At 44.1% G+C, this 15507-nt stretch overlaps 2 protein-coding genes across 2 annotated transcripts; one reads left to right on the top strand and one right to left on the bottom strand.

The window, feature by feature from the left end:
* Nucleotides 1-3302: 3302 nt before the first annotated feature.
* On the bottom strand, nucleotides 3303-3641 carry LOC127382886 (profilin-3-like). The gene has a single exon (XM_051615036.1). The coding sequence runs from the start codon at nucleotides 3639-3641 to the stop codon at nucleotides 3303-3305; it is 339 nt and encodes a 112-aa protein (XP_051470996.1).
* Nucleotides 3642-4328: 687 nt separating this feature from the next.
* LOC127382611 (mitochondrial amidoxime reducing component 2-like) lies at nucleotides 4329-15118 on the top strand. The gene is made up of 7 exons (XM_051614456.1): nucleotides 4329-4655; nucleotides 4868-5041; nucleotides 8195-8357; nucleotides 9586-9726; nucleotides 11810-11871; nucleotides 11957-12028; nucleotides 12569-15118. The coding sequence occupies exons 1-7, from the start codon at nucleotides 4366-4368 to the stop codon at nucleotides 12693-12695; spliced, it is 1029 nt and encodes a 342-aa protein (XP_051470416.1). The 5' UTR covers nucleotides 4329-4365; the 3' UTR covers nucleotides 12696-15118.
* The last annotated feature ends 389 nt before the right edge of the window (nucleotides 15119-15507 follow it).

The following is a 15507-nucleotide window of genomic DNA, read 5'->3' as shown; positions in this document are numbered from 1 at the left end:
AACAAGTAAAATTCTTCAACTTTTCCCTCTTCATTCACCTTTCTTAGATCTCTGATTGAGCAGCTGCTACAGAAGAGTCTAAGTTTGCCTCCAGAAGAATTATCTCCCATTTCCACTGCATGTGAAGGCAAACATGACATTAGTTTTTCCATAGAATTTGTTCCACCTGAAAATTTGTCACATGGATGCTTCTTAGCTGACACCACGCTTTCATCATACACCAGCATAACTTGCTTTCATGACTGAGAGAGCCTGGCCCCAGTTTGCTTTGGGATTGACATGGTAAATCCTCCATCTGAACAGACGCATTTTAAGCAGCCTGTGGCAAAGACTTTGTGCAGAGAACTTCAGCATCACTGTCCTGAAGTTTGATGAAATTATAAGCTATTGAAAACAGGGTAATTTTCTGTTGAGTGAAGGTTTACTGTGCCTGCTCTGGCTATGGCAAACAATCCTGTTGCACAAGAGGCTCTGGATTGTAACAAAAGCAGCACCTCCATTTGGCCTAAATGGCTCTGTTTACATGGCTTTATAGCAGAAGGTGGCTCCCAGGTAAGCACAGGTGTGCCTGGGATGGAGGAATAAAGAAACTTGCTGGTCAAACTCTTTACTGGAGGCTTTTTGAGAAGAGCCTGGTGTGAAGAGGGCTTTTCTCAAGGGCTGCAGTTCTAGACCTGAAATGTCAAGCCTCAGCCACCCTCTCTGCAGCTATTTCTATGTTCCTTTTACCACAGCAGGAGAGGATGGACGTAGATGCTTCTACAATCTGTTATTCCTCTTTAAGCTCCTTCATGCTGTAGTGTTCAAGAAGAATCAGGGCTGAATGTCAACAGCTGCTTTTCATGGCTGGGCTGAACAAAATCTTCTTGGACTCCAGGTCAGTAGATTTAGGGAACAAAAATTCCCTAAAGGTCCTTCTTAGATTTAGAAATAATTTTATTTATAAATTAATATGCAATCACTAGCAAAGGCTAATTATTTCTTAATTTAGTTAATAAATCCTTCAATCTGAAAGATAACTGGTTTTGTACACCATTGTGCTGCCCAAAACTAAGGACGAGCTGTAGTTACTCACAACACCTTCATGCTACATAGGTCCATACTTCTCCAAATTCATGCTGGTAAAGTATATATATTCTCCAGACCTGTGTTCTTCTGGCACCCTGTGAAGAAGAGAGCAAGCAGTAAATCATCCAGAATTATTTTATCTTATTCCATATCCCATCATTTTGATTCCTCTTAGACTGAAGTTCAGAGGGCAAAAGCTTTCTGCATTTTGTGATTTGCACAGCTGAGAATACTGACAGTGCTCAAGAAATGGCAGAAGATGGTTACTCATTTTTGCCTTAAGCTTCCGAACATAAGAAGCAATGTTCATTAGGAATGCCTTTGCTTTCTGAAAAACTTGTGGCCAGCATAAATATTAACTTCCCCCCGCCCCGTTTATTTATTTCATTTGATGCATCACTATTATTGTTAGATTTGAAAAACTGTTTGTGGTTTTGTGTTTTTTCCCTTTAAATCAGTTAATTTGTTTTGATTCATGCTTGTAAGCGCAGCTTATCAAAGAATGCTTACTAATTAGACAGTTATTGCAGTTTTGTTAACCATTTACTAATACATTAGATGTCTGGTTCTGTTTATAGCATTTTTCTGCTGCTGTGGGTGTAGTTCCAGATTAAAAGATCTCTGTGTGAATTCAATTGAATTTATAAATATTGACTTCATGTTAAATTGGAAGATTAAGAGAAAGCACACAAGTGCTCTCAGTCTGCTCAGCAGGGCTGGATCTCCTCATGTCTGTGGCAGCATTAAAAAGCAACACAAGTAATTAATTTTGACTCAGTGGGTGAATCATTTGAAGGTGGTAGGGGAGATCTGATTGAAACAGCAGTTCAGAACTTATGCTTCAGCTGGCACAATGGGGCGTCCCAGGGTATGGAGGACAGGTTGCTCTAGGGATGGGGGCTTACAGGGACTCTCATGATCTTGAGACCAGGCAGTGTGACTGAGCAGGATGGAAAGGAAGCAACCTCCAGAAGATCCCCATGCCACTGACACAAGACAGGTAACTCATCTCTTAAGAAACCAAATTTGCTCAGTAAAGTAGTATAAGAAGGGGTTTCAAGTGATGTGGAAGGTGAGCAGGGGGCAGGCTATCTCTGCACCTGCGTCCCACACAATCCAACAGCAGGACAAGGCACTGCTGATCAATAGTAAATCTCCAGAATGAACTGGCTTATTCCAGGGGCAAATTCAAAATCACAGAATCATCCTGGTTGGAAAGGACCTTGAAGATCATCAAATCCAACCATAACCTAAATCCACCAACCATAACCTAATCTACACGGTCAGTGCTTAAATCATGTCCCTAAGCACCACATCTGTATTTCTTTTAAACACTTCCAGGGATGGTGACTCCACCATCTCCCTGGGCAGCCTGTTCCAGTGTCCAACCACTCCTTTGGTAAAGAAATTCTTTCTAATATCCAGTCTAAACCTCCCCCGGCACAGCTTCAGGCCACTTCCTCTGGTTCTGTTATTCACTTGGGAGAAGAGGCCCACTTCCACCTCCCTACAACCTCCTTTCAGGTAGTTGTAGAGAGCAATGAGGTCTCCCCTCAGCTTCCTCCTCCTCCTTAAACAATCCCAGTTCCCTCAGCCTCTCCTCACAGGACTTATTCTCCAGACCTTTCAGCAGCTTGGTAGCTCTTCTCTGGACACGCTCCAACATCTCCATGTCCTTCCTGTAGTGAGGGGCCCAGAACTGGACACAGTACTCGAGGTGTGGCCTCACCAATGCCAAGGACAAGGGCATGATCACCTCTCTACTCCACTAGGCACAGGATTCCTGATGCAGGCCAGGATGCCATTGGCCTTCTTGGCTACCTGGGCACACTGCTGGCTCATGTTAAGTCAGCTGTCAACCAGCACCTCCAGGTTGTTCTCCACCATGGAGCTTTCCAACCACTCATCCCCAAGCCTGTAGCTTTGCATGGGGTTGTTGTGACCAAAGTGCAGGACCCAGCACTTGGCCTTGTTAAACCTCATGCAACTGGCCTCCCCATTGATCCAGCCTGTCCACATCTCTCTGCAGAGCCTTCCGACCCTCAAGCAAATCGACACTTCCTCCCGGGTTAGTGTAATCTGCAGACTTACTTAGGAAGCACTCGGTCCCCTCATCTAGATCACCAATTAAGATATTGAACAAGACTGGAAAGTTTATTTCCATTCTCTGCTACAGCAACAACTGTGCCCCTTTGCTCAGGCTGAAGATGCATCTCTCCTTGGCACTATTCACTTCACACTTTCAAGTCCACAATCATATCTTGGGCATTTTGGTTGAGGACTCCTCCATGGACTTCCTTATTGCCCATGAGGAAGATCAGGGCTTTGGAGGTCTTGCCAACACAGATAGATCTGCTGTCACTGCCTTTGCTTCTGACACCGATCATGTTGTGTTCACCCACCAGCAGGTTGTAATTAATCACACTGCACTTTTGGCTGGCTGTGGTGATTCCCATTAGCAGGAACATTTTCTGATCCTGGCCTGTGATCAAGTCCACTTCTTGAGGTGAGATGGCTGTGAGAAACTCTCCCGCCTTGGCCACCAACACAGACGTTTTGTCAGAGAGGTCCATGATAGCCACAAACACCTTCAACATTCCTGTCTGTCAGGATGCTGTCGATGTCATACTTCTAGTAATCCACTGAGGCTGGGCTCTTGGGGTCTCTCAGAAACGCCCGATGCTGACCTTCCCCATCTTCTGCCTGCTGGGACTCTGGTCTCGGCAGCAGGGTGTCCCACGCGGTGACTCCCCCCCCGTGCCCCTGCTGACACGAGGGGCGGCCTCGGGGGGCGCCTCAGGAGCTGGGTGCCCGCCGGCCGGCGCGGGCAGCAAAGCCGAGTGACGGGGACACCCACCCCGGCCCCACCTCGGGGCGCCGCCGCCTCCCGCCTCCCGCAGCGGCTCCTCACCACCCGCTTCCCCCTTCTTCTCGGAGCCCAAACCAAACGCCCGAGTTTCACACGCTCCTCCGTGCCCACGCCCTTCGTATTCCCCTGCCACGCTGCTTTAAAAAAACTAGCTATGGAAACAAACGCGTTTGCTGCCTGTGCCTCCTCAAGCCGGGCGCGGACCCCCTGCGCTCGCTCCTGCCACGCTCCGCGCTGTGCTCGCACCAGTTCTCCCACCAAGGGCCTCGGCCCCGCGGAGGCCTCGGCCGGGGAGGGGAGGCGAGCGCCGGGGAAGCCCCGCAGGCCGCGGGGCCCGAGGGAAGGGGCGGCCGCCGGCGCTCAGCCCGCCCCCCGGGCCCAGCCCCTTCTCCGTCCTCCGGCCGCCGGGCCCGCGGGGCGCAGCCGCCATGAGCGGGCCGCGGGCCGCGGCGGGGCTGCTGGCGGCGCGGCCGGGCTGGGCGTGGGGGCCGGCGGCGGCGGCGCTGCTGCCGCTGGGCGCCCTGCTGGGGGCCGCCCTGCTGCGGGGCGCCTGGCGCTGGGGGGCCGGGCGGGGCTGGGGGCGCCGGCGGCGGCGGCTGCAGCGGGTGGGGACGGTGTTGAAGCTCTTCGTGTACCCGGTGAAGTCGTGCCGGGGGGTGGCGGTGGGGCGAGCGCAGGTGACGCCGATGGGGCTGCGGACTGGGGAGCTGCGGGACAGGTAGGGGAGGGGCGGGCTGGGGAGCGGGGCGAGGCGCGGTGCCCCCGCCCGGTGCCCCCGGCCTGGCCCGGCCCGGCCCGGCCCGAGCCGGGGACGGGAGCTGCCCGGCTGCCCGGCTGCCGTTCCGGCTCTTGCAGGGCTGCGGGGGCAGCCGGCTCCCCGCATCTCTCGGCCTTGTTGTTCAAGGCGTTCCTGCCCCTGTCTCGTTCCAGGTTTTGGCTTGTGGTCAAGGAGGATGGGCACATGGTTACAGCTCGCCAGGAGCCGCGGCTGGTCCTCGTTTCTGTCGACTCTGAAAATGGGCACTTGATCTTGGAAGCCCCGGAGATGAAGAAGCTGGCCTTGCCTGTAAAGCTCCCCAGGAAAAATCCTGTGAGGAACTGCAGGTACTCGAGAAAGGTGTTTGCTTTTTTGTGTTGTGTTGTTTTTTGTTTGGTTGGTTTTTTACCTCCTTTCTGTGTAAGTACTGCCTCTCACTTAAATGTTTTGCTTTTCAAGACTGTGGCATGGTTTGCCTTTTCTTACACAGAAATGGAAGGGTGGAATTTGGGTGGCTCTGCTTGTTTTTTGTTGGGGTCTTTCTCCCTGTCTGCATAATGCAGACTTAAGACTGAGACCTGTACTGGCAGCAGCAATGGTTTTAAACGAAAAGAGGATAGGTTTAGATTAGACATGAGGGAGAAACTTTTTACAAGGAGGGTGATGAGATTATGGAATGAGTTGCCCAGAGAAGTTGCAGGTGCCCCCTCATTGGAAGTGTTTAAGGCCAGGTTGGATGGGGCTTTGAACAACCTGATCTAGTGAAAGATGTCCCTGCCCATGGCAGGGGAGTTGGACTAGGTGATCTTTAAAGGTTCTTTCCAACCCAAACCGTTCTGTGATATGCTGCACTGTGTGTTATACAGGAGATCAGGATTGATTGTTGTAACAAAAGGTCTTGGTTTAATCTGCTAAACTTTGGTGAAAACAAATCTCAGGAAAACATGACACAAGGTTAAAAAAACATACATTATACATCTGCCAAATGAACTGTGATCTTCAGTTTTCATAGGCTGTCATGTTTTCTTGGACTTGTCATTTATGTTTGCTTCTAGTGTTTTCGGTTTTGCTTGGGTGTGCAATTGCATCTTGGAGCCTGTCATGCATATTTGAAATTTCTTGGTCACCACCAATATATGCAACAACTCTTTTGGGATACATGCTGGCCATTTGGAATTGTTGAGATGTCAGGGTATAGATTCCCTCACCCCTGTCTGTAGGCATTTAACTGAGGTGCCTAAATTAGTAATTTGCTTGCCTGAGGCTAACCTGTTGCTGTGGAAACTCTTGATCAGTGCAGTTCGGTATCTCTGTTTATACAAAGCAGGTGCAAGTTAAAAATGACAACAACTCTCATGGAGAAATAGGACAGTCTTTTAAAAATCTGTCTGTAATGTGTATATGTTATTGAATTACACATACACTACAAAAATCATGTGGTTTTCTATACATTGTTTTTATAAAATCTGTTACGGCATTAGAGAAAGTACTTAAATAGACTTAATGCATTTCAGTAATGCAAAAGTATCTTGGATTTTCCAATTTTAGATATCAGTGACTTTCCTCTTTTTATTTTTTTAAGTTTATTTCCCATAATAAACTATTGCGTTCTCTGGCTTTAAAACTGTTAGAATTTGGGAATGCAAATAAGCAACAGTTAGATACCAGTATTTGGATTTTAAAAGTCAGCAAGTTGTCTGGTGTTGTAGATGGTGTCATAGGCTGTGAAATCAGCAATACCTACAGTTAAATGTTGCCTGGTGCTTTTTAGGAGGAGTCTTGAGGTTTTGTATGACTGCCCTCTGCTTGTACAGCTTGCCACTTGTTGTCTCAAGGCTGATTGTTTCTGATCTGTTCAGCAGTTCCTAAGAATGAGGTTTGGGGATGGTACTGTATTCAGACAAATGAAGATCTGGCTTTTACTCCGAGACTCTTCCCTTCCAGCTGGTGTGTAGGAACACCTGTCTAACTGCACAGTATGCTCTTCTGCCATGGCTTGTGTTTATTCTGCCACTGGGTGAGCACCATGCCTTCAGATTGGTGCTGGCTTGTGCCCAGGTGTTGGGAGCTCAGGCAGTGAGTGCACTAGCGCATCTAGCTGCAAAAGGCTGCACAGATGCTAGTCTGCAAAACTGGTAAGCCCAGTTGCAGATTTTATGTGGATATTTAAAAATCTTGTGTTTGGGGGAGTCAAATGTAGGACTGAAGCCATCGTGTAGACACAATTTCTTTATAGCCTTCTGGTTAAGAAGCCTCGTGCTCATAATCTGTGCTTTTTGTCAGAATGTGTTGCAATAACTCAATTGTGTGATCTGTTCCCATGGATCCCTATATCATGAGATGCTCAGGATAGATTTGCTTCCTGGGTGGAAAATGGTAACATTGGAAGCCGTTAAGACCCTCACCTCTGTTGTTCTCTCAGCCAGAAGGCACACGTGGGCTGAGAGAATGGAGGGGAGAGAAAGGCAGTTGAGTGCTGTCTGGGGCAGTGACATTGAATCCCAGCCAGTGCCACAGAGTACATAAAGGGATCCCAGCTAACACAGCAGGGATGTTGCTGCCAGCATCCTAACGATCAGTCTCTTCATGAATAAAAGAGGGCTCTGTGGAGCTGGGCTCCTAGATGAACAGCCTGGGCATCTCTATGCTCTAAGCTGTCTAGGGTATGATTGCAGAGGCAGAGAAAACTGCAGTGCATTTGGGTCAAAATTGGTAGTTTGAAGAAAGTAGTAAAACTATTCATGGCTGTTGTTGAAGTTTATTGAAAGGTTGAGCTGCAATTTAACATTTCTCTCCAGGAAAGTGTTCCTTGTGTAAACTTGTTTGTATTCTGCTGCCAGTGGCTTTTTATGTCCCATGGACTTTGCTTCCATTATAAATATTTAACCTCTCTTAAGATACTGAGTTGTTATTTTATGTCAAGTTTGAGCTTAAAAGTTTCACTTGGCTCTGGCTACATTTTTACAGCACTAAAATCTGCAGGAAAATTTCAGAACATTTACAATTAATAACACTTGTGTCACTTACAGTAACTAGCTACATCCTTTCAAGTTGTTATTCATTTCCTGAAATTAATTGCTTTTCTGTTGATTTATGGGTAGAGATCTTGCAAATGCAAGAGTCACATGCAAATGCAAGAGTAGACTTCGTTTTTGCTTATGAGTGTGACAAACAAGTAGGTTTGTTACTGGTCACTGATGTGAAAGTTAGCTCTGGGCAACTAAAGACTATTTAATGGCTCATTCTTTCACCAGCTGCTGTATCCTGGCTGTGTCTATGTTACTTAGTTTACAAAAAACAAGGTCTCCACAAGGAGATTTTGCACTGGGAATGATCCACATGCTAAATTCAGAAACCAATTTGCACCTCAGTGTAATCCAGTGGTTTGTTTACTGCACGTTGCTACTACTATTAAAACAAGTTGTTTGCCTTGAAATAATAAGCAAGTTTGAGCCTTTGGCTTTCCAGCTAACGTGCTGACGTGTCTTGTGACCCTTCAGGATATTTGGACTGGATATCCAAGGCAGGGACTGTGGAGATGAAGTGGCTCAATGGATCACCACTTTCCTGAAATCAGAACCGTATCGACTGGTGCACTTTGAGCCCTCCATGGTGCCAAGAAAGTCAAAGGACATCATAAACCTTTTCCGAAGCACTGATGAGGTAAATCAATGTTCTTTTTCTTGTCAGTACTTTATTTTAACCATTTCTCACCCACCCACTGAAACCCTTCCATTCTGTCATTGATGATTGAGCCCAGGTTAGCAAGGTGTTTAGTCATGTACTTAAACCACATGAATTTTCTGATTTTCTGTTATGAGGTCACTTGCTTAAATTTTATTTAAAGTATGTTCTAAGCTATTGACCATTCACAGCTAAAGAGTCTGATATTGATATTTGAAGAGGAACTATTACATGGTAGAATTTAATAGCATTCATTTTTTGCCTCAATGAATAGGAAAAGTTATATTTGTAAAGATATTTTGGTGGTGTAATTTATATTGCATAGAAACCTCTGTTTCCTATCCCTTGTTAGGTTTAGGAGTGTACTTAGATGAGTTGTTTTCTCGTATTTTGTTTAAAGGAGCAATGCTTAACCCAGGACCTTGGAATCCAAATAAAATTACAGAGGTTTCATATATCTTTCTCTTGGAAGAGGCTTTAAGGTGTGATATTTGAGAAAGTTAATGCAGGTAGGGAAAGGAGTTGCTGTGCTCAGATGTCCTCATAGCATTGGAGCTACTGATGCCCTTCTTTTTTGTCTGAACAACTCTCTCACGTGAAGGTGGTTTGAACTGTACCTGATGAGTGTAAGCTTTTTAAGGGAAACCAATGCAGAAGACTAATTTCATCAAAAGGGGTGTCACATTAGGAGGGATGACATTAACAAATCCTAACATGAAAAGAGGGCAGAACTGTGTAGTTATTTCAACACTTGTTTTCTTGTGATTGTAAATGCACGTACAAGGCAGGGGAAGGGATAATGTAAGAGCTAAACTCTAAAATTCTTGCAAAAAATTATCTTTGTGGTGTGGGGCTTTTTTTTTTTGTGGACCTACCATATATAGGAGTTTTCTTTTAATACTATTCATTTGCCTTGTTTACTAAAATGGCAGCCCTCCCACTTGCAAGCAAACTTAGACTGACAAATGGCCTGTTTCAATTTAGTGTTGTTATTCTGTATGTGAAGCTCCCTCTGGTGTTGTGATAAGGTAGATTCACTGTATAGAGAAATCCAGTTAGCTTATTATGGTCAGCAAGAGAAGTTCAGCAGGTTTATATGTAGCTAGTATGTGACCACTGGTTCCAACATATGTCATTTTGCCATTCAGTGAATTTGCTCCCATGCTCTTACAGCAACCTTACGATTTTTTTGTGTTTGTTTGTGTAGGTTGCCTATCCTGACTGTAGCCCAGCCCTGATCATCTCAGAAGCTTCACTGGAAGATCTAAATTCTAGGTTGGAGAAGAAAGTTAAGATAGAGAACTTCAGACCAAACATTCTTGTGACAGATTGCAGTCCTTTTGAGGAGGTACAACAGCTGTCTTAAGTGTGGTTTTGGAAACTGTATGTATGTATGTTTGTAACTTGATTTCCTTGTGTGATAGTGCTTAAAAGGATAAGGAAAGCTGCTCTTCTGATTTTTTATTTTTTTTTTTACAATTGGGTTCCAGAGAGATAATTTCAGCTCACGTCAGTGCATATGAAACATTGAGGGAGGAGACAAGTCTGTGAATGCTTATCTAGCTTAACAAAAGAGAAAGTGTCTCCCATAACATCCTCATTAGGAAACTGAGGGAGTGTGGGCTAGATGAGGGGAGAGTGAGGTGGATTGAAAGCTGACTGTGTGACAGAACTCAGAGGGTTGTGAGCAATGGAGCAGGGTCAAGTCAAAGGCTTATTCCCAGTGGTGTCCCCCAGGGGTTAATACTCGGTCCAGTCTTGTTCAACATATTTATCAATGGCCTGGACAAAGGGACAGGGTGTATCCTCAGCAAGTTTGCTGATGATGCCAAACTGGGAGGGGTGGCTGACACTCCAGAGGACTGTGCTGCCATCCAGCGTGACCTGGACAGGCTGGAGAGCTGGGCAGAGAAGAACCTAATGAAGTTCAAAAGGGCAAGTGTACAGTCCTGCAGCTGGGGAGGAAGAATGCCAGGCACCAATATAGGTTAAGGGTGGACCTGCTGGAAAGCAGTTCCAAGGAGAAGGATCTGGGAATCCTGGTAGATCATAAATTATCCATGAGCCAGCAATCTGCCCTTGTTGCCAAGAGGGCCAATTGCATCCTGGGGTGTGTAAGGAAGAGTGTGGCCAGTAGGTTGAGAGGGTCATTCTCCCTCTCTACTCTACCCTGGTGAGGCCACAGCTGGAATACTGTGTCCAGTTCTGGGCTCCCCAGTTCAAGAGAGACAGGGAGCTACTAAAGGGAGTCCAGTGGAGGGCAACAAAGATGACTGGGGGATTGGAGCATGTCCCTTATGGGGAAAGCCTGAGAGAGCTGGGACTCTTTAGCCTGGAGAAGGCTGAAGGGAGACCTTATGATTGTCTCTTAAGTATCTAAAGGGTGGGTGCAAGGCGGATGGAGACAGACTCTTTTCAGTAGTCCCCAGTGACAGGATGAGGGGCAACAGGCACAAGCTGGAACAGAGGAAGTTCCATTTAAATATGAGGAAAATCTTGTTTATGGTGAGGGTGACAGAGCACTGGAACAGGGGAGGTGGTGGAGTCCCCTTCTCTGGAGATATTCAAGACCCACCTGGATGCAGTCCTGAGTAATGTGCTCTAGGGGATCCTGTTTTAGCAGGGGAGTTGGACTAGATGATCTCTAGAGGTCCCTTCCAACTCTGACAATTCCATGATTCTGTGAAAGCTGATTTGTAAGTGTAAAGTAGGGAAAGTTATGCATGCTGTAATTGTTCAATTGATGATAAAAATGAATTATTTGTAAATGAACTGTGTGCTGTTCTAAAGCCTTTCTTGTGCGAGTAGAACTGACCCTTGCAATACTGCAGTCTTGCTGCATCTGAAAGTATTCTGGTAGTTCAAAAAACACTTCTCTGGGAAGGTATCTGGTGACAAAATGAACTATTGATGGTGACTTTTGAGTGTTTTTATATCCTGTTGCTATTTTTCTAAGTAACTTTCTCTGTAGATCTGATAATCACCCAAATAGAATCAGTTCCTAAAATGGGAATGGAATTTTGTCTTCCAGGAAGGTTTGCAATAGGAAGCTTATGTAGGTAAGAAGCAAAAGCTTTCTTCCACCAAAAATTACCTTTCTTCTGAAATGATGAATTACTGGAGGTCACAGACCAGATTATCATCCATACAGTAAGAATAAACTCTAGGTTCAGACAAGTGCATATTGCAGAACAGAATTTATTACTTGTGTATCTTTCTTCCCAGATATAATTATTAGTGGGTTGTGAACTGGATGAACGCAGTGGTTGTAGAGTTTTCATTAAAATAGTACCATAATACAATTGTACTTATTTAGGAGGTGCAAGTAAAGGTTATCGTCTGGAATGGTACTGCCTCTTCAAGGAATGACTGTGCCACATATCCCACATGTGAATATGTCTGATCTGTGCATAATGTTTACCTTCCCTCAGGACACCTGGGAGGACATTCTAATTGGCGATGTGGAGATGAAAGGGACAGTGTGCTGTGCCAGGTGAACAACTGAGATTTATTTTATATAAAGTATAGAGGCTTATAAGAAGAAGCTGTTATTGATGTGACACCGTCTGTCATTGCAGGTGTATTTTAACAACTGTTAACCCAGACACTGGCGTCCTGGACAGGAAGGAGCCCCTGGAAACATTGAAAAGGTTGGAAAAGTACCAATGCTGCTTAGGCTGTGTGAGTGGATTTAGGGTAGATCCCAACAGATGTTAGACTAGTGTTTTAAAAATGGTTTGAAGTATGTGTGGGACATAATAATGTAGTGTAAAGATCTGTGTATATTGGCTTCTATTCTACTTTCTGCATTTCTATATGGTATGAAAATTCAGGAAGTTCTCTCTTCTTTCTTCCAAACTTTGTATTTGCCGTCTCTTTCATTTCTGCTAGGGTGTATGCCTGGGGTAACAGTTATTTAAAGTATTTAAAGATCTGACTTTGCAACTTTGGCATTTCTGTTCAGAAAGTCTTTTGTATGTGTGTTATGCAGGGATGTGTGAGTACAATCAGGCTTTTTTTTTTCTCCTCAGTTTCAACTGCTTGATTTTCTTAATTGTATTTTTAGTTTTTAGTCTAGTGTGGTTACCAAAACAGGGCATCACTATGCATAGGTTTTCTCTCTCATTGCTCTTATTTTGATTGTTAGATTTTGCTACCGCTGATTCTAAAGAAGCGCTCTCTCTCTGCAGCTACCGCTTGTGTGACCCCTCTGAGCGGCACATATACAAATCCAGCCCTCTCTTTGGAAGATACTTCGCTGTTGACAAAACTGGAACGATTCGAGTTGGAGACCCTGTGTACAAGATGGTCCAATAATGAGAGAGACTCTGATCAGAAGATGCCTTTTCACTTTGATATGCAAATTATTTTCCCATTAACACCGTCACGAGCAGAACTTTTTCTTACTCCTTGCAACGTTTTTTCTGTTATGTTCCTTTGTAAGGTGCCAGGGGGTGTTTGAGGCTATGAAGTGCCAGTTGTTTCAGATCGTGTCATCTACTGGCATGCCTGTAGCAACCACGTGTTTAGTTTTTCTGGAGGCTGTGATAGAAGAAACTCTGATCAAAGACAGACTTCACAGCACTACTGTGAGTACTGCATCTCCTAAAATCTTATGTCAAACTCAGTATCGGAATGCAAAATTTTGTACCAGGGCCTTGCATTGTGTATTAAATACATTCAGTGCCTATGAAGAACCACAAAAACAGTCATGCCAAGTGTAAAGTAAGTGTGTTGATCACAGAGCTGCCTTTACAGGAGAACAGGGAGTGCAGGTGGCAAGGCTCTTTCTTAGATTCCGTGCTTCTTTAGTCCTAAGCATCTTACCGTCTCTGTATCAGGAGGTACTTCTTGCAATCCTGCAGTCACGTCCTGAAGATTGCTCCTCTTTTGAGACTGGAGAAGTACCAGAAGGAGAAGGGTTTATGAGCTGACTAAATGCTATTCCAATCTAGAGGTGGGAACGCTGGCTAACCCTCTGTAAAACTGAGGGGTTCATTTAGTTGATGACCTCTGCTTGACAGAATGTGAATGATTTTTTTACTGCTGTGAAGCATACTGTAACAGCTAGGCTTTAGAGTAGTGGTGTGTTTGCTAATGTATCAGAACTTCCAGTTTGATTAGACGATTTAGGTGTTCACTGGATCGGAGACTTTATGCATGTTGGAGGGGAAGAAAAGCTGTTGGGAGTGATCTAATTCCAAGCCTGCCCTATTGAAGCTGGTGTTCAAACAATTGCTACACGGCTCTCTGTTCATGTGTAGTTCCTCCCTGGCTCAGCGAGTCTTGTGCTATAGAGAGTTAGGCTGCTAAGCAGATGTTTTGAAAGCTTCAGTTTTACACTGAGCGTGTTGATATCTTTCGTGGTTACTGATTTAGATCTCTGGTTGCCCTCCACCCCTACTCTAAACAAAGTGGCAGCCATATGTGTGAAGCTGATAACTGTATTTTCTGCATAAACTTCTATGGCGTAAAACAGGTATGGGAGGAAACTAGCTGTGTGATAGCAGGAGTGTATTTTCTTTAAATATTACATGATAGTTTTAAATTTAAAAATGAATGTGGACTCCCAAGACAAAAGCCAGCCTTATTTCAAATGCTTGACTGCCTATTGCGTTGTCATAGATTGGTAGATGTAGAGTGTTGAATTAGTTAAAAAGAGAAATATAATTAAGTATGAAGAAGGATAAATCATGGCTTAATTTGGTGTTTAGCTTCTTTGTTTTCTGTTGTGAATATGAAGCTGGAATTTTGTTGCATGTTCACAACTCGGACCCATAAGGTGAAGAGCTGTTGTGCCTTTGAGCCAATTGACATATGTATGTGGCAAGTCTGAAGAAGGCATATAAGGAATTATTTGTGAACTTGAGAGTTGCTTCAAAAATATGTGCAGAGCACACTGCTTAACAAAAGGATAAAGTTCTCCTGTGACAGACAAATGCCCAGCTAGGACTGCATGCTGCATGTTTGTGCATTGTTATGCCTGATGCAGCAACTAGTGGGAGGAAATGAGAGAAAAAGCATATTTTTAAAAGGAAAATAATCTTGAGGTTCATTTTTAAAAAGCATATGTTGAAGATACTTACTAATGGAAGCTGAAAGCTTGTGGAGTTCCTCTGGTATTATTAAGCAAAGGCAGCCTGCTGGCCTGCCAAAGCAATTAGTTAAGTGTGTGTCTCTTCTTTAATTCAGAAGGAAAGTGAGCTGAGTTTTTGCCTCTAGCCAAGCATGTTTTTTCAGTGTTGTTTTGGCACCACATTAGGATTTATGTAATATAAATTATGCGTTACAGATAATGTTTCTTCTTGTTAGGCTGTCATCAGTTGGTGTCATTTGGAAATGTTTTTCCAGTGAGAAACTGCATCTGTATTCCAGTTAAGAAAAAGCCATAGCTCTAAACCCCTGATTTATCCCTGTAAAAGCCCCTTAGAAGAATTTGGTTAGAATCCTAAAACAGTATGCATCTGAGTACAACACATGTCACAAATGACACTGAAACCAATTATGTGATGAAAGAGAGCCATTCTACCAAGTGGAAAGAGTAACTTATGAACATTATAATATTAATATCTTCACATACGTGTTGAACTGCTGTAACTAGGAATTGTAGTTGATTTTGCAAAAATCATTTAGGAAACATGAAAACACGTTAATCACAAAACACATTATTAAATTGTGTACTTAAAAATGTTATTTTAAAAAAAAAATTAATGGAAGAAAATAAACTACTATTAAATCCAGGTTATTTTAAGGTGTAAAATTTGTGATTCTTCTGTTGTTGTTTTCTGTTTTGGCATTAACTTCTGCTGCCATTTCCAGGACCTCATATAATTAACAGTAATTATTTTTTTTTTAAATCTTACCTTTAAGCTCAGGAAAATACGCAGTTAACCAGAGGAAGCCATGTACATAAGAAAGGAGAACCATCAGATGTAAGTGGTCTTCAGACTCAATTTTACAACCCTTATGATCTAGATGATTAAAAACAATGTTTGCAGACACTCTTTTTTTCCTTTCCCTCCCCCCACAAGCATAGGAAAACAGGGAAAAATGGGTTTGAAAGTAGGAAAGTTTAGTATCCTTCAGTAAAAATCAAGGTCATGTTTCCCATTTCAAGTCTTTAAGCATA

The sequence above is a fragment of the Apus apus genome, chromosome 3 (genome assembly GCF_020740795.1).
Source record: "Apus apus isolate bApuApu2 chromosome 3, bApuApu2.pri.cur, whole genome shotgun sequence".
Classification (NCBI taxonomy): Eukaryota; Metazoa; Chordata; class Aves; order Apodiformes; family Apodidae; genus Apus; species Apus apus.
The sequence above is the reverse complement of the archived record's forward strand: the minus strand, read 5'-3'. Positions and strand labels throughout refer to the sequence as shown.